This window comes from Colletotrichum phormii, assembly GCF_030913505.1.
Source record: "Colletotrichum phormii strain CBS 102054 chromosome Unknown BDP81scaffold_1, whole genome shotgun sequence".
Lineage (NCBI taxonomy): Eukaryota > Fungi > Ascomycota > Sordariomycetes > Glomerellales > Glomerellaceae > Colletotrichum > Colletotrichum phormii.
The window spans coordinates 4,389,508-4,406,602 of NW_026851443.1; the positions used below are offsets into that span (position 1 = coordinate 4,389,508).

The window sequence follows — 17,095 nt, forward strand, 5'->3', positions numbered from 1 at the left end:
ACAACCGCGTGGTCCTCTTTTGCATGGGGTTCGATGCCCCGTATTTAATTGTGCCGCGTCCTTTCGGCCACCCGCGGCCGTCCGAACGGTACGGGCTCCGCAATACAAGCACAATTCTAGGAGCGAGCTTCAGTAACTTGACCCAGGAGGACCAAAGTCTTTGGCACATTCGTGTGGAAGATGGATAATGCGAACATTACGAGGCGGCCGACCGGTCGTACTGACTGTTCCGGACCACTTCCCCACATGAGGCGCAATGCGGAGGACCGCGGGCGTCCGCGTTCACGCAGACCCGGTCCCAAGATGTTGGTACGATGCCTTTTATGTATCGAAACTTCGCTCAAAAGATAGGGAAACGAAATCATGGAAAGGTCTGTCGACAGTTCATCTGAATTCTGTTCATTGCAACCTAATTATCCCAAGCCACCTTGAATCCGAACTTTGCTCCAGACTCTGTTCCAGAGTATGCCTGTGGAAAACTTCCTAGAGACCATGGCAACGGGTGACGAGGCTGCCATTGAGATGGTGTCGACTGATCATTTCTCGGGATCTTCATCATCAACAGCAGCCGATGACACGCACAGGGAGATTGAACAAGTAGCACGCCAAGTCACAAACGCATCACACACCCACGATGCCAACACGCACCACGATGTCTTGAACCCGCCAAAGAACAGCCCCCTGGACCCAAACTCTTCAAACTTTGACAGTGTAGCATGGACGCAGGCTTTCATTCACCTCTTTGAATCAGATCCCAACTCGGCACCCAACCGGCGAGCGGGAGTCGCATTTCGAGACCTTAATGTCTTTGGGTACAGCTCCGGGACACAATACCAGAAGAGTACGGGCAATATCGCGCTGAGTATGGTATCTGATCTCGTTGGAATTGCTACAGGAAGGTCAAGGAGACGGATCGATATCTTGCGGGACTTTGAAGGCCTTGTTGAGCCCGGGGAGATGCTGCTCGTGCTTGGTCCGCCTGGATCAGGCTGTTCTACTCTTCTCAAGACGTTGGCTGGTCAAACTGAAGGCTTGAATGTTTCCCAGACCTCGTACATGAACTTCAGGGGTAAGCCAGATTCTTCGTTCAAATTCCCGCAACATCACAACTAAACCCATCACCAGGAATCGAACCAAAACGCATGCACGACTGGTTCCGCAGCGACGTCCTCTACAACGCCGAAGTCGACGTCCACCTCGCCCCTCTCTCCGTCGGCGACACCCTCGAGTTCGCCGCCCGCGCCAGAGTCCCCTCCCACATCCCGGGAAACCTCACAGGCCACCAGTTCGCGCGCATCATGCGCGACGTGATGATGGCCGCCTTTGGCATCGCCCATACCGTCAACACCAAAGTCGGCGACGACTACGTGCGCGGCGTATCGGGCGGCGAACGCAAACGCGTTAGTATCGTCGAGGCCGCGCTGACGGGCGCAAAGTTCCAGTGTTGGGATAATAGCACGCGGGGGCTCGATAGCGGGAACGCGATTGCGTTTTGTGGGAATTTGAGGACGCAGAGTGATTTGGTGGGGGTTGCGTCTGTTGTGGCGATTTATCAGGCGCCGCAGTCTGCTTATGATGTAAGTCTGAGTGTTGAGATGGTCATGGGAGAGATGTGGGAGTGCTTGGTTGACGTTCTTGGCAGCTTTTTGACAAGGTGACGGTTGTGTATGAGGGGAGGCAAATCTTCTTTGGTAAGATTGGGGAAGCGAAGCGGTACTTTGAGGAGCTTGGCTTTCAGTGTAAGTGTCTTCCCGTTCCTCTTGTTTCCTGATGTTTGTTCTGACGTGGCATCAAAACAGGTCCCGACCGGCAAACTGTTCCAGACTTCCTTACGTCGATGACATCTCCGAACGAGAGAAAGATCCGACCAGGCTACGACAACCTCGCCCCTCGAACCCCTGACGAGTTCGCCGCTAGATGGAAGGCATCCAAAGAGCACGCAAACCTCATGGCGGACATCGCGGCCTACGACAACAATCATTCCTCAAAGGACCGGCTCGAGGCGTTTCAAGATAGTATCAAAGCAGAGAGAAGCTCATGGCAACGGCTCAAGTCGCCTTACATGATCACATATCCGAGCCAAGTCAAGCTATGTCTTTGGCGTGGGTGGAAGCGTCTGGTTGCCGATCCCGAGTTTACGCTGTCTTCACTGATGTTCAACATTATCGTGGGACTTGTACTTGGAAGTATGTTCTTCAACTTGAGGCAGGACTCGGGGACTTTCTACTACCGTGGTGGACTCATCTTCTTTGCTCTGTTGTTCAATGCGTTTGCTAGTGAAATGGAGGTCAGTATACACCCCATAGCCTCGTTCGATTTCAAGACTCACATTGATCTAGGTCCTCACTTTGTACACTCAAAGACCGGTCATCGAGAAGCACAACCGATACGCCCTCTACCACCAGTCCGCCGAAGCCATCTCGAGCTACATCACCGAACTGCCATACAAAATCACAAACGTCTTCACCTTTAATTCGATTCTCTACTTCATGGCCAACTTGAATCGCGAGCCCGGGCCCTTCTTCTTCTTCTGCCTCGTCTCATTTCTCGTCCTCCTGGCTATGTCGGGCATATATCGCACCATGGCATCCCTCGCACGTACCTCGCACCAAGCTATGGTCCCCGTCACTCTCGTTACTATCGGCGTAATGATGTATGCCGGCTTCACGGTGCCAACAGCCTACATGCAGGGATGGTCGCGCTGGATGGGATACGTCAACCCGCTCTCTTATGCTTTCGAGGCGCTCATGGCCAATGAGTTCCATGGTCGCCAGTTTGTATGTGCCGGGCTCGTGCCGTCTGGTCCGGGCTATGATGGTCTCGCGGTTTCTGGTCGTACCTGTGCTGTTATAGGTGCCATGCCGGGCTCAGATATGATAGATGGGGACCGGTATATCAAGCAATCCTTTGGGTACTTGAACGATAACAAGTGGAGGTGAGTGATTCACGATCAATTTCTTTGGCGAATCATCTGACCTTTTCAAGGAACGTCGGCATTCTATGCGCATACGTCGTCGTATTTTTCATCACGTACATTATCACTGCCGAGTACGCCAAACCGCCCAAGAGCGAAGGCGAAGTTCTTGTTTTCCGGCGCGGCAAAGTACCTTCCGTAATGGACCAAAAGGCCCTGGCAGACGAAGAAAGTCAATCCCGTAACATGACACTGACCGAGAAAGTCACTGCCGCCATGCCGACTGAAGAGAAGTCGGAGAAGAGACCGAGACCGAGTGAGTGTGGCAAGCCGATCTTTCACTGGGAAGATATCTGCTACGACGTCAAAATCAAAGATCAAGACCGACGCATCTTGGATTTTGTGGACGGTTGGGTGCAGCCAGGTGTCATTACCGCTCTCATGGTAAGTAGCTTTCTCTGAGCTCGTCACTTAAGTTCTCTCTGACCTCAAAACAGGGCGCCTCTGGTGCTGGTAAAACCACACTACTCGACGCTCTAGCAGCTCGAATCACCATGGGCGTGATATCCGGCAACACCATGGTCAACGGCCAAGCAACAGACAGATCGTTCCCCAACCGCGTGGGATACGTCCAGCAGCAAGACGTCCACTTGGACACGATGACCGTGCGGGAGGCCCTCGAGTTCAGTGCGTTATTGCGGCAAAGTGCCGAGACCCCTCGTGAGGCCAAGTTGGCGTACATCGACGAAGTGATTGAGTTGCTCGACATGAGTGACTTTGTCGATGCGGTTATTGGAGTTCCTGGCCAGGGCCTCAACGTGGAACAGCGGAAACGATTGACGATCGGGGTCGAGCTCGCTGCTCGGCCGCAATTGCTGGTGTTTCTTGATGAACCGACCTCGGGCCTCGATTCCCAGACGTCTTGGGCGATTTGCGACCTCATCGAAAAACTTGCGCAGAGTGGACAGGCTATCTTATGTACTATTCATCAGCCGTCTGCCATGCTTTTCGCCCGTTTCGATAGGCTGCTTTTACTGCAGCGTGGGGGAAAGACTGTCTATTTTGGAGGTAAGTTGCTTGCGTTACCGTTGTTATTGTTGTTGTTCTTGCTCTCCTCAAACATTCTTTTGCTCTCGAGAGGAGGAAGAACCCGTAGCCGGATGACTCTCTCCACGTGCTTCCCGCTCACATGTGCGCAGATATCGGTAAGAACGCCAAGACGATGATCGATTATCTCGAACGTAACGGCGCATCGCCATGCCCTCCTGAAGCCAATCCTGCGGAGTGGATGTTGGAGGCTACTACGCTTTCCGAGGACGGACCGAATTGGTACGAGATTTGGCGATCGTCTCCAGAGTACCGCGAGGTGAAGTATGAGCTCGGGCTTCTGCGACAACAAGGGCAAGATCAGCCCATGACGAAAGCCGCGGATCACGATGTCGCTAATCAGGAGTTTGCCTCGTCGTTCTGGACCCAGTTCGTACAAGTCTTTGTTCGTACGGCCAAGCACTTTTGGAGGTCTCCTGTATATATCTGGTCGAAGCTTACTCTGACGATTCTTCTGGTAAGATCGTCGTCTTCTTCATCCGGTGGCATATGTACTGACCAGGCTTACATAGGCTCTCTACATTGGGTTCACATTCAAGTCGGATAACAGCTTGCAAGGCTTGCAGAACCAACTTTACGCCTTCTTTATGTGCCTCACGACCGTCAACGAGTTCAGCAAGCAGATCATGCCCATGTTCGTTCCACAGAGAGCTCTTTATGAAGTACGAGAAAGGCCGTCTCGCGTCTATCGATGGACGAGTAAGCAAAAAGCATCGCGGACATTCCACATCAGCTAGGCTAATCCACCTGCAGCATACTTCCTGTCTAACATCGCCATCGAGATGATCTGGAATACCATTGCCGCCGTCGTCTTCTTCTTCTGCTGGTACTACCCAGCCAAGTTCTACCGCAACACCACCCCCGAAGACGTTACGATCCGCGGCTTCACCGTCTTCCTCTTCATCTGGATGTTCTTCCTCTGGGTCAGTACATTCTCCCAGCTCGCCATAGCCGCGATCGAGACGGCCGACCTTGCCAGCATCCCAGCCAGTCTCTTTTCCATCCTCTGCATGTCTTTCTGCGGCGTCGGTGTCATCCGCGCCGACCTCCCCGCCATATGGAGCGACTTCATGTATTGGGTCAGTCCCATGACGTACCTCGCGAGCGGTGCGCTGTCGACCTGTCTTCATGGCTCCAAGGTCATTTGCACGGCGAAGGAGATTGTGTCTGTTCCGGTGCCGACGAACATGACCTGCGGCGACTTTCTCGGTCCCTTTGTCCAGCGCGTTGGCGGGTATTTGGTGGATGTCGCGGCGACGGAGACGTGTGGGTACTGTCAGATGAATACCACGGACGATTATCTCGCGACGTTTGAGATCAAGTACGACGATAGATGGCGGAACTTTGGGCTTTTGTGGGTGTACATTGTGTTTAATGTTGTTGCTGCGTGTGGTCTGTACTGGCTTGTGAGAGTGCCCAAGGATCAGGGTGTCAAGCGGAAGTGAACTTCGGGCTGCGTCGAAATTGAGGCGGCGGTAAATTAATGTGTATCACAAGCACCAGATGGCGTCTTTTGCATGGACGTTGGATAATACCGTGGTATTCAGACAGAGGAATCCTTTGAGTTGAGGAAATTTGGATATTTAAGGTAGTTGGACAATGGAAATGGGAAGACTAGATCATTCTCAACCTCACTCTCCTGTTCTTGACATTTTGCGACAAAGCGCTCAAGCAACACGAGAGACCAGCCTTTCAATATAGACTCAGAATTCTCAGCTCGCTGCGAGAAAGATGGGAATGATTGCCACAGACGCAGGCGTGTGAGGGTTTAGAGTGACGAGGAGCGCACAGAGTTGACGCGCAGGGATCCGTGGCGACCGGGTAAGCCCTTTGCCGGCCGCCAAGTTGTGGGTCCCCGCTCTCGTGAAGAAATCTCCGGGGCCCCGACTCCGGGGTAAACCACCCCTTCGGCTCCTTCAACACTGGCCGCTATCTAAGGTAAAATATGTCAGAACTGCGAGTACCTAAGGGACCATCGATTACCCCACACATTTTACTCGGTTCATGCTCATTTAAGCTGTTGGAATAAGTACTCGGAGCCAGAAGGATGTGGATACATCCATGACCCCATTCCAACCGTGGTTCATGCCAGCGCCGTCTGCCCCAGGTTCTCCAAATTTGAGGTGCTCTCAGTCTCGCCCAAGTTGAAGACCAGATTCAAGACCCAAAGAGCTCCCCTTCCAAGTAGAAAGTGGCCTCCAAGATGATGCCGACTCTACCACTGGTCGGGCCAGCCGTCACCTCTACCAAGCCCTTTGGCCAACAATCACCCACACACGCATCATGGCATGGCTTCACCCCTGGACGACGCAGCTACGCCCCCGAAGCCTCCATCGTGCTCGTCGGCATCCGAGGCACAGGCCGCTCGACTCTCGCCGTGATCGCGGCTAGCGCGTTGGGGTTCCGCTTACTCGACGCCGACCAGCAGTTCTTCCAGATGACGGGGCTCTCGCGCGCCAGCTACAAGACGCAGCACGGCACGGCCGAGTATCGTCGGGAAGAGCTGAAGCTGCTGCACTCCATGCTCTTTGAGAATCCGACAAAGTCTATCATTGCGTGTGGGCCTGGAGCTGTAGAGGGGACGGGCCAAGCTTGGCTTGCGGAATATGGCCAGACGCATCCCATTATCTATGTCCTGAGAGATGCGGAAGATGTGAAGAAGCATCTCAAGGTGTGGGATACTGAGGCCATCACGCGGCTCTTTCAACTGAGTGGTCCGACACATCGATCGATATCAAACTATGAATTCTACAACATTTCAGATACCCTAGGGAAGGCCTCAGGAGAAGTCGCAACTATTCCCGGTCACCAGTCACCGAGGTCTCTTGCGTTAAAGCGAGTGGAGTACGACTTTCTCGGGCTTATTGACAGCATCATGGAGAGCGACAGACAGGGCTCGGAACGGTACCGGGCAACCGAGGGCTCTGCTTCATTACCGTTGGAGCGCCGACCCTACACTTACTCACTTAATTTGCCAATGTCTCTGGTGGAGACTGCTGGGGCGGAACTTCGAAATATCACGACGACTGCCGACGTCGCAGAGTTAGTCATTCCCGTGAGGGAACTACAGGCAACGTCGGCCGAGTTCGACGATGCAACTGCCAATCGCGTCTGCCGTCTGCTATACGCCGTCAGGAGGTTCACCCGCCTCCCTATAATCCTCAACCTCGAACTTGGATCATCACCCACAGGTATTATGGGCGGCTTTTCTCCAGAACACGCCTCAGCATACTACTTGAGCGTCCTAAATCACGGGCTCCGTCTCGCCCCAGAATACCTATGCGTGGATCTCCGCTGCGACGAGAACGTCATCCGAGATCTCGTCGTAAGCAAAGGGACAACAAAGATCATCGCCCACTACACCTGTAACTCTCTCTCCTCAAGCGGCTGGCGCAATCCGGACCTGGAAGACAAGATGAGGTTGGCTGAGGATCTGGGCTGCGACGTCGTCCGCATATGTCGCGAGGCCAAATCAACCAAAGACAACTTCGAGATCCAGCACTTCAAGCACGGCGCTGGGAAACCCAGAGACGTAACAATCCCCCTCATCGCGTACAACACAGGCCGTCTGGGCCGCATGTCCTGCTTCATGAATCCAACATTCACGCCAGTCACCATGAACCTGCTCCGGAGACTGGCACCCGGTGGCTCGCCTCACTGCCTCTTGACGATCCACGAGGCGCAAAAGGCGCTCTACTCTTCCTTTCTTTTAGATCCCATGTATTTTGGCATCTACGGCACCAATGCCTCGACGAGTCTGTCGCCGTGTATGCATAACCCCGCCTTCAAATTCTGCGGGATGCCGCACGAGTACAAGATCTTCCACCAGCCTACCCTAAACCACTTGCGCAAGCTCATCTCCGACGAGAACTTTGGTGGCGCGAGTATCACGGCCCCCTTCAAGAAGGAAGTATTTGCCATTGTTGACTTCACAAGTCCCGAGGCCAGGGCCATCGGCGCCGTCAACACGCTGGTGCCACTACGCTCGCGGAACATCGAGTCTCTGCTTGATCGCAACAGAGCTGGTCCAGTCGTTGCTCTGTACGGCGATAACACGGACTGGATCGGGATTCATACCTGCATCCGGCACAATCTGTCCCCCATTAACGGCGTCAAGAGACGGACAACGGCGCTAGTTGTGGGGGCGGGAGGTATGGCGCGCGCGGCAATCTACGGGCTCCTGAGACTTGGTGTTCGCTCCGTGTTTATACATAATCGAACGGCGAAGACGGCAGAGGAGGTGGTGCGGCACTTCAACGGTTACCGATTCACGAGCGACGGGGCCACAACGCCAACGGAAGTCAACGCTTCGGAGAAAGTGGACGCTCTTGTGAGCTGTCCGACGATTCGTGTGATTGAGTCTAAATATGACAAGTGGCCAGACGATGCTGATTTTCCTACTATTGTGGTATCGTGTATATCTACGCGCGAGGTCAATGGGGAGTCGTCGGCTGATACGAGTCTGCCCTCGGGGTGGCTAGGCAGTCCCACGGGCGGAGTGGCCATTGAGGTAAGCTCCATGATTCTTACACGGAAAGAAAGGGATGTTCAACAGCTGACCTGGATTTCTAGCTATCGTATACACCTCTCGAGACACCTCTCCTGAGGCAAATCCGCGGCATAAGCGACCAAGGGTGGATCGCCGTCGACGGCCTAAGTGTTCTGCCGGAACAGGGAAAGAGGCAATTTGAGCTCTTCACGGCACGCAAGCCCCCGATTGAGATGATGCGTGAGTTGATTTCGCGTGCATATAAGGAAAGACTCGCAGAAGGCGGGAAGATGCCGACGAGAGGGTAGATTTTGGCAAAAATAGCATTCATGTGAGCGTAGCGTTTCAATGTTAACATTTTCTTCACAACATTCCCCGTCATGAAGAAGAGGTCCTTTGGTTATGGGTCAATGATAAACATGTGCATTGATTAGTAAACGCACGAAGAGATGATGAGTACGTAGACATGGTGCTTCGCCTTGGATCGTTGCCCATAAAAGCTGGTGGTTAGCTTGAGAGTAGCGGTAAATACCTTTACCGTCGCTAGTAGGACACATGCCAAGCTGCTAACCGACGGGAATGAAGCTTGATCGGATTCATGTCGCCTTGTTATATTAGCCAACTCAAAGTCGCATCACATGTCAGTTTACTGAGGGAAGTATCGGTACCTAGTCTGCGCTTACTCCAGTCACCTCGAACCGAGACCTCACACGAAGGTTCTGGCTTCCAATATACTCTCTGCGCATATCGATCTCACAGCCCAAGCCAGCGAACCTCAGCAACCAAAGACAACAGATTCCAAAAGACCATGGGGTCCATCGAAGCGAAACCCTCGACCTCAAAGAAGAACTTCTTCATCTTCGGTCACAGCATCTCGCACACCCTCTCCCCAACCCTCCACAACACGGGCTTCCGAGAATTCGCCCTCCCTCACCATTACGGCATCCACCAAACAGAGAGCGTCGACGCTTCAGTAGAAGCCATCATCAAAGCCGATGACTTTGGAGGCGCTTCAGTCACATATCCACACAAATTGCAGATTGGCAGGCTCTTAGATGCTATTACTCCCTGCGCACAGAAAATTGGGGCTGTAAACACTGTCCTTGTCAAGAAGGGCACGGGGATGAAAAGCAGAAGACTCGTGGGTGATAATACGGACTGGCATGGAATCAGGAGTTGTATCGAGCGCAGCGACCTTACGGATCTCCGTTCTTCGACAGCGTTGGTTCTAGGTGCCGAATGAGCGGCGCGCGCTGCTTGTTATGCGATCCAGGAGTTGGGGATCCGGCGGCTGCTTGTTGTGAACCGGACGGTGTCGAAGGGGGCCGAGATGGCGGAACAGTTTCCTGCTCTTGATTGTCAGGTCTTTGAAACTTTGGAAGATATCGTAACCGTCAAGAGGGTGCGAGATGGCTCGGGTAAGCTTCCTTTGAGAGTCATTGTCGCTTGTGTTCCGGCGGATGACCTTGGCGTGGAGAAGATTCCGGGTGGACTATTTGCTGCTTCTGAGGCGGGGGTTTTGGTTGAGATGGCGTACAGGCCATAGGTCACTGGTATGATGGCGTCGGCATCGCAGCATCCGGGCTGGACGGTGTTCAAGGGCGTCGATGTGCTGGAGGAACAGGCCTATGCCCAGTTCGAGTTGTGGACTGGGAGAGAGGCACCCGTTGGGTGATGAAAGCTGCGATGCAGGCCAAGATTAAAGAAAGAGCATAAGATAGGCCTCGAAGAGAAATGTCTCGTTCGCCTTCAACTTCATTGATTATGTGTTGCCGAAAAAACTACGGAAGACCGTCAAATAGCATCACCTTATCCCCTCGAAACTATGGTCACCAGTCCAAAAGCTTCCACACTAGCACCTTTTCAGAAATAAATTGCTTGGTTTTCTTGATTAAATGTGGCGAAATGATCCGTAACGTTTGATGACACTCTTCTGTTGTGGTAACGCCGTATACCCCATTCATCTAAAGTTCTAAACGTCTAATGCCTTCCCTTCAAGCCATTCCTTGGCCTGCCAGTAAAGTGTGTGTGTTATATTTAACGCCGTGGCGGCAAGGGCGCAGCCGCCCTTGCGGCCGACCTCCCGAAGGGTATATGGCGTGGAGAGCCGTCGCCCTATAACTATTGCTAGATACAGTTCAAATCGTCCTCCAAATCGTGCCTTATGGCTACTATACGTTCTATCTGTCCCTGGTTCCCGCTGGTGCCCCAGTTCCATTCTTGAATTTTGCGGCTTAAGGCCGGATATGTCTGGAGAGGGCGGCCTGCCGAAACAGGCCCCTCGTACATGTTCTGATTTGTACAAGACCATTCCTGCCCCAGTACTTGGTTGACGACGTGTACTCGCCGCATATCCACTTTTTCTTGGTCGGAGGGTGTGGATATGAGAAAACCCTGGCGAGGGCCCGGAAAGGGTCCTAGGCCCCGCATTGGGCTCTGCCCTACCCTTCCCACAGGTAGTTAAAGCAGTTGCCGGCGGCTGGAATCGAACCAGCGACCTCTGGGCTCCAGAGGCCTTGCCAGGTGTATGCCACTACACCACGCCGGCCTGCCAGTAAAGCAAGTCATGCTGTTCCAGGTTTACCGTCCCAACATGACGGCGATGCCCAGGCATATCCAAAAGAACTTTGACGCCCATCGTGAGCTCCTGGAAGTACGCAAGATACTTGTACCCAGGAGGGAAAGCAGCCAACTTCTCCTCATCAGTCTTGGGAAACTTGGACGGGTTGCACGGGATCACCTTATCCTTCTCATACCAATGCCGCACCAATCGCGCTCCCCAACGGTCTTCCACTGTCTCAAAGTAGAAACAAAAGCGACAGTCGGCTTCCACATCGAATTCGACGCCGTCAATCTCGAAACGCTGTGTGATTGTCGCCTTGAGCTTGGTCACGGCTCTGGTGCCTTCGATGTTGATATCTGTACTGCAGCCGTGGCAGCGGTGCATGATGAAGGCGCCTTTATCCATACCCGCCTTGGAGGCTGCGATGAAGTCTGTGAAGGGGACGCGGCCTGACCATGTGGTGTAGACGTAGGCTCCTGGGTGGAAGATGGATTCGAAGTTTTCCCATTCGCATGCGTCTCTGGAAATTGGAGACTGGTCAGCTTCAACATGAGGAGATGTTAACCTATCTACCTCAATTTCGAGTGATATCCTTACCTATAAGACGGCCATCCTTCTGCTAAATTCTCTCAATTTAAGTCGTTCCAGAACTAAGTGGTCTGGTCCATTATTACGGACGGCGTTGGTGGAACGAGACCCTGCGGGAAGGTCGTGTAAGTCGGGCATTTCTGAGAATGGCATATGAATCCAGTTGCTATGTTTCCCTACAATTATGAACTCATAAATGAGTACATCCCGCGATGCAGACCTCATATGGCGGAAAAGACATCATGTAAGTGACTAAGCCAATGACGAGGCCATCGTATTAGTGAATCCTTCGCTATTCGGCACATTATGCGGCTCTTCCATTTCGGGGCGTTTGGCAAAGCCGAACGGATAAAAACTTTGCCGCGATTGGGATCACGGGGGCGCGGGGGTCCCGCATCTTCTTTCCCCGCACCGATTCACGGAGCAATTTTGGGCTTGACTCGGTTCACGCGGAGATGATTTGAGGGGAACCTGGGGAAATTGTTTAACCAGTCTTCTTTTGGGGGTCACTACTTGAAATCTTTGGATATTGCATCTAGCTGCGTTTACAAGGTCGAGATCTCTTCTGCACACTATCAATTGTCCTCCCAATTCGTCCTACGAAGCGTCCTGCAATTGTCCTACAATTCACAGATATTCATCTTCCAACACTACGGATAGTCCGAAACAACAGTCACAATGGCAAAGTCAATCCTCCTCATCAACGGCCCCAACCTAAACCTCCTTGGCACCCGCGAGCCGCACATCTACGGTTCAACCACACTGTCCCAGCTCGAGACGCAATCAAAAGAACACGCAAAGTCCCTCGGCGCAGACCTTCAATCCTTCCAATCCAACACCGAGGGCGCCATCGTCGAGCGCATACACGCGGCACGGGGCAACGTCGACGTCATCATCATCAACCCGGCCGCCTACACGCACACAAGCGTCGCCATCCGCGACGCGCTATTGGGCGTCGATATCCCCTTCATCGAGCTGCACATTAGCAACACACACGCGAGAGAGAGCTTCAGGCATCACAGCTATTTGAGCGATAAGGCGGTGGCGGTTATTATGGGGTTGGGAATCCATGGGTATGGATATGCCATTGATCATGCCGTGAAGAATATTAAGCCCAAGGCATAAAGAAATTTCGATCAAATCATCTTCTTAAGCTACCTCCCAGCTACTAAATCTGCAATCGGCAAGAATGAAAGGTTACCCTTCCAGTAGTGGCGACATTTCCCTACCACGAAAAGCCATTGACTCAAAGTCCTCATCATCTTCGAACTCAACTCGTGTCAGACCTCGGCTGTTCTCAGCTAGCCGCAAATCCCCACAGAACCCATCCGTGGTCCAAAGCGACTTGAATATTGGCGGCTGGTCTGAGAGCTGGCGCGTTGCTGCATCGCAGATGCAAGCGACGAACTGCTTGGAGGCTGCTTTCAACTCCGGAGAGTTTGAGCCTTTCACAAGAAGCTGATATCCGTCCACCACGCAGAACAAAAGTGGAGGGAGGCTTTTCAAAAGAGACTCGAAAACGTTGACCGCTGGAGCTAAGCTGAGGGTCACTTCGGAATGAGCCTGTGGGAGCGCAGGCAGAGATTTGGCTTTTTCGACAAGACCTGCCTCGAAGGACGCATGCTCAGGGATTGTTCGAGATATCTGGCAGACCAGAGAGTACACCATTTCCAAAAACGCGCGCTCGCGGCCCAAAGATGCGTTTCTTGGTCGGTGGATGTAGTGAGAGAGCGTAGCAATACTCAGCTGACTGAGATCGCGAACCATATTGGCTGCTAGCAATGTCGCGTGTGAAGGCGATTCTTCGTCGTCGGCTAAACGTTGATGATAATTAGCTACAGAGCCCCTCTCAAGTTGCAACAAAGGGACATCACTTACCAGGCCCTTCGATCCAGAGAGCGGCCGATTGCCTCGAAGAGACCATCTTCACCAGGTCAGACCGCATCTTTGCACTCACGGACACTTGTTTCAGCGGGAATGTCAGATATGCAATTCGAGCAACCTGATGGAATGTCTCCAAGTGCTTCAGCGACTCTTGGATTGTTTCGAATGTCCAGAGCTCGCTCTCTCCGCCTTGTTCGTACTCAACTAGCTCTGGCGTAACTTTGCCCATGCCACCACTGGAATGGCATCGCTGGTCAGAATCTTGAGATGTGACGTCGACTTTGTTTCCACATCTTGCGTCAGTATTTTGACTCTGTGGTAAAGCTTTCAATAACGCCACTTCGGTAGTTGAAGAAGCCCTTGGAGCGTCGTACAGTCTGGATCGATCGACGACTATACGCAGGAGATAATTGTGGAAGCTGAGCACTCCAAGGACGTGATGGTGATGGAAATGAATAAGTCTTTCCGGTCCTATCTAGACAGCATCAAGGACTCTACTGCGAGCGAGCGGGCGCATTCAGCTGCGTGGAGGAATGACTCTTGGAACGAAGAGAAGAGAGGCGATTAGACGGTACATGAAATCCGCTGCTACACTAGGCTCATTTGTGCAGCCAGCGCCTAGCCACGACGGCGCTCCAACTTTTGCCTCATATAAGATCCACTATGATACGCCCGATTCTGAGGCTGCTCTTCAGCCTCTGCGTCCATCTTTTGGTACCGTCATCTGCGACACAACACACAATACCCATCTCGCCCGCAGCGCCCGACTCGTCCGCGCCTTGTTTGACCGCACCCTGAAGATGCGAATGAGCTCACGAAACAAACCAGACCGGATTGAGGTGGTGACGCTCCCGCTACCGCAATCCTTCTCGGACGATCAACGCGCAGAGGCCTGCATCCACCACCATGAGGACGAATACCGGAACCGCCTGCTCATCCCCGACAAGGTCGAGGCAGCTTCATGGTTTCTGCCTGAGCAGTTCATGGACAAAAGGTACGCGCGGAGGATCCTAGCCATCAATCGATTCGAGGATGATACGAACGACGAGGCCGTGGTGGTCTCTTGGGAGGAGTCACTCAGCAATAGGGACTCGCTCCACGAAGCCGTCAGGAATCCCAGCGAGAGCCGCGCCGGTAGCTATCTTTCCATCTACTGGCAGCCACGTCATGAGTCGTGGCATGTGGTGTATGGTAGAGAATACATGCCCGACACCGACCCGCCTCTGACGTATGTCATTGATGTGTTTGAGGAATCCGGAAGCAGTTGCATGGGGATTGTTGGTATACACGTCAGCAGGGCAACCGTACGGTTGGAACGAAGTGTCAATAATGGTCTATTATTGCTGCGTCTTCAGGTCGAAGGAGGAGGTTGTGGGCAGAGCCCACGGCCTCTCAGAAGTGGTATGTAAGGGGTCGTTTGTAAGTGCCCATACCGCCTTCCAGATCCACCTTTTCTGCCGACTGCTCAGAGATCCAACAGAGATGGTGTCCATAATCGAGATTCTCTACCATCATTTCGTCGCCAATGGCGTTCTCGCTCGACAGCTTGAGGAAGCCAGGGAATAATGACCTATTTACAGCATCTGTAGATAAGAAAACATGTCCTCGAAATTCTTCGAAATTCTTCGAAATGATATGCAGGATAGATTTGCGAGAATGTGTCCTGCCTCAACAGCCCACGATGGGACCTGCAAGTGACATATATCTCTCACTGCTCTGCTCGGATTGGAAGAGACGAATATATACTTAGGTGCCCATTTATATACTGAGTCTCACATCGTTTCAAAAGCAAAGCGACCACTCAGGCTCCAAAAAAGTGGCAGTGATCAGTGAGATGGATTTGGTCGTTGAAGTGGGAAATCTTGGCGGCAAAGATCTTAGCCGCCTGAGTTCGGGTACACAGGTATACACTCTAGATGAATACTGCTTCCAGAGTGTAGCAAAACACCACCAACTTGCGGGTATCGCTGCGCATAGAATACTACACCAAAGCTCATAGGATTCTTAGTCACTGTTGACGCACCCATTGGTAGAGAATAAGATGAAGGTAAGTGGTTTCCCCTTTGTTGTATGTACGAAATCAGGGGGGGGGTCCAGTTGCAAGGCGGCACGGAAGCTTACCACCGTGTTGCATACCTCCATTGACGCACTTTCCTAGTAAGTACATGCAGCTAGTGGGGCTGTGACCACGTATTCTGCCCATGTGCCTTCTCATCTGGGCTGATACTGCACAACACCGTGGAGAATCTACCTGAAGGCTCGGAAATAGTTTCTATGACAGTCTACATTGGACTTGCAATTCAATGTTGCCACGCTCCTATTCCCAGTCACACCGAGTAGGCTGGCAAGATGGCCACCCGTCCACCCAAACGACAATCTAGGGGCAAGGACGACGACGGCCCATCACCGTCGACCCCGCGACGAACGAAAAAGACCAAGACTGACGCCGGAGAAGAGTCCGATGAAGGAGTCCGATGAAGGTACTACGGCCCAGGGAAAAGTCAGGATACGAGTTACCAGAGCCTGCAACGAGTGTCGAAGACGCAAAGACCGCTGCGATGGGATCCGACCCTCTTGAAATTCGTGCCTAAGCATCGGACGTAGCTGTAGCTACGGACCTGCGAAGAAACGCGGCTTGCGCACCGGATACGTATGGGCCCTCGAAATTCTCCTTGGAATGATAGTCAACACCATTGACGACGCTAATGAATGGCTGACTGCGGTACTCGAGAGGGAAGACCGGCGGCCCAAATTTGGGTTACGGGATTTGAGTCTACTTGTTAGCTCCAACACGGATGTCACTGATACACTTGCGGATTCCTGGAGGACGAGCGAAACTTCGAAGAAAATTGAGAGACTTCTATCTGTCGACGAACCTGCAGACAGCCTCGAAGACGGCGAAGCCTTCAAGAAGTTTGAGTCAGTGTCGGATTGGAAGTCCAATTCGACAGCGAGTAAGGGCAGAGCATGGGCCATCTCGAGGGAGTACAATTAGACCTCGACTACCCACCCAACCTCCGGTTGGAATCTCCCTTTTACTCCTTACGCAGAATCGATCAATATACAGCAATTGATACTTCGTCGCCCACAGAGCCCATTGGTTCGAACCAACTTCCCTGTGATAGGGATACCAACATCAGGCATCAGAGAGGCCATCAAGCTGGCAGCAAAAGTCTCGGCAGACGAAGTCTCGACTGTTGACAATGAATTGGACATGATAACTCCCACGTACACCAACGTCAGCCAAACCGACTATTCGCCGGCTGGAACAATCACTTTAGCGAAACAAGATGTTGATTCGACTCTGTCACTCTATTCGTTTCAACCAACTTTCCCAGAGAATGCCTTGACCACACCACAGGTCCCAACACCACAACGCCATGTCTGCACTCCGGAAATGCCTCCAAATTGGGCGCAGCTCCTGGATGTCTACTTTGCCAACACCCATTCGTGGCTGCCCATGGTACAGAAGCACGATCTTCTGCGATTAGTATATCTCAACGCCCACAATGACAAAGATGCCAATACATCGAATGTGATCGGTAGTGGG

The 17,095-nt window shown here is 52.6% G+C and overlaps 6 protein-coding genes and 1 non-coding gene across 7 annotated transcripts; 4 read left to right on the forward strand and 3 right to left on the reverse strand.

Annotated features, from left to right (window-relative positions):
* Positions 1–522: 522 nt before the first annotated feature.
* Positions 523–5,685, forward strand: BDP81DRAFT_364468 (ABC-2 type transporter-domain-containing protein; the record flags this gene model as incomplete). The annotated part of the gene is made up of 10 exons (XM_060586490.1): positions 523–1,069; positions 1,126–1,577; positions 1,643–1,739; positions 1,800–2,287; positions 2,340–2,935; positions 2,986–3,358; positions 3,412–3,982; positions 4,114–4,478; positions 4,534–4,720; positions 4,775–5,685. 10 exons carry the CDS (start codon positions 523–525, stop codon positions 5,464–5,466), a joined length of 4,368 nt encoding a protein of 1,455 aa, XP_060452449.1. The 3' UTR covers positions 5,467–5,685.
* Positions 5,686–6,024: 339 nt separating this feature from the next.
* Positions 6,025–9,899, forward strand: BDP81DRAFT_402232 (type I 3-dehydroquinase-domain-containing protein). The gene is made up of 3 exons (XM_060588836.1): positions 6,025–8,531; positions 8,594–8,750; positions 9,299–9,899. Exons 1-3 carry the CDS (start codon positions 6,225–6,227, stop codon positions 9,751–9,753), a joined length of 2,919 nt encoding a protein of 972 aa, XP_060452450.1. The 5' UTR covers positions 6,025–6,224; the 3' UTR covers positions 9,754–9,899.
* Positions 9,900–10,980: 1,081 nt separating this feature from the next.
* Positions 10,981–11,058, reverse strand: BDP81DRAFT_t14. The gene has a single exon. It is a non-coding gene; the product is annotated as a tRNA-Gln (tRNA).
* Positions 11,044–11,886, reverse strand: BDP81DRAFT_389187 (uncharacterized protein; the record flags this gene model as incomplete). Its single annotated transcript, XM_060587226.1, has 2 exons — positions 11,044–11,593; positions 11,882–11,886. The coding sequence occupies 2 exons, from the start codon at positions 11,884–11,886 to the stop codon at positions 11,044–11,046; spliced, it is 555 nt and encodes a 184-aa protein (XP_060452451.1).
* A 453-nt stretch (positions 11,887–12,339) lies between these two features.
* Positions 12,340–12,786, forward strand: BDP81DRAFT_457036 (dehydroquinase class II; the record flags this gene model as incomplete). Its single annotated transcript, XM_060593239.1, has 1 exon — positions 12,340–12,786. The coding sequence occupies one exon, from the start codon at positions 12,340–12,342 to the stop codon at positions 12,784–12,786; it is 447 nt and encodes a 148-aa protein (XP_060452452.1).
* Positions 12,787–12,858: 72 nt separating this feature from the next.
* BDP81DRAFT_389189 (uncharacterized protein) lies at positions 12,859–13,606 on the reverse strand (the record flags this gene model as incomplete). The annotated part of the gene is made up of 2 exons (XM_060587227.1): positions 12,859–13,475; positions 13,540–13,606. 2 exons carry the CDS (start codon positions 13,604–13,606, stop codon positions 12,859–12,861), a joined length of 684 nt encoding a protein of 227 aa, XP_060452453.1.
* A 38-nt stretch (positions 13,607–13,644) lies between these two features.
* Positions 13,645–16,540, forward strand: BDP81DRAFT_402236 (uncharacterized protein; the record flags this gene model as incomplete). The annotated part of the gene is made up of 2 exons (XM_060588837.1): positions 13,645–14,773; positions 16,156–16,540. Exons 1-2 carry the CDS (start codon positions 14,079–14,081, stop codon positions 16,538–16,540), a joined length of 1,080 nt encoding a protein of 359 aa, XP_060452454.1. The 5' UTR covers positions 13,645–14,078.
* Between the last annotated feature and the right edge of the window lie 555 nt (positions 16,541–17,095).

Excerpts from the sequence above, each read along its gene's own strand:
- BDP81DRAFT_402232 (XM_060588836.1), top strand. The coding sequence starts at position 6,225 with ATGATGCCGACTCTACCACTGGTCGGGCCAGCCGTCACCTCTACCAAG. Across the intron at positions 8,532-8,593 it reads CGGGCGGAGTGGCCATTGAG|CTATCGTATACACCTCTCGA; the intron begins GTAAGCTCCATG and ends CTGGATTTCTAG. Across the intron at positions 8,751-9,298 it reads GCCCCCGATTGAGATGATGC|ACAACAGATTCCAAAAGACC; the intron begins GTGAGTTGATTT and ends CAGCAACCAAAG.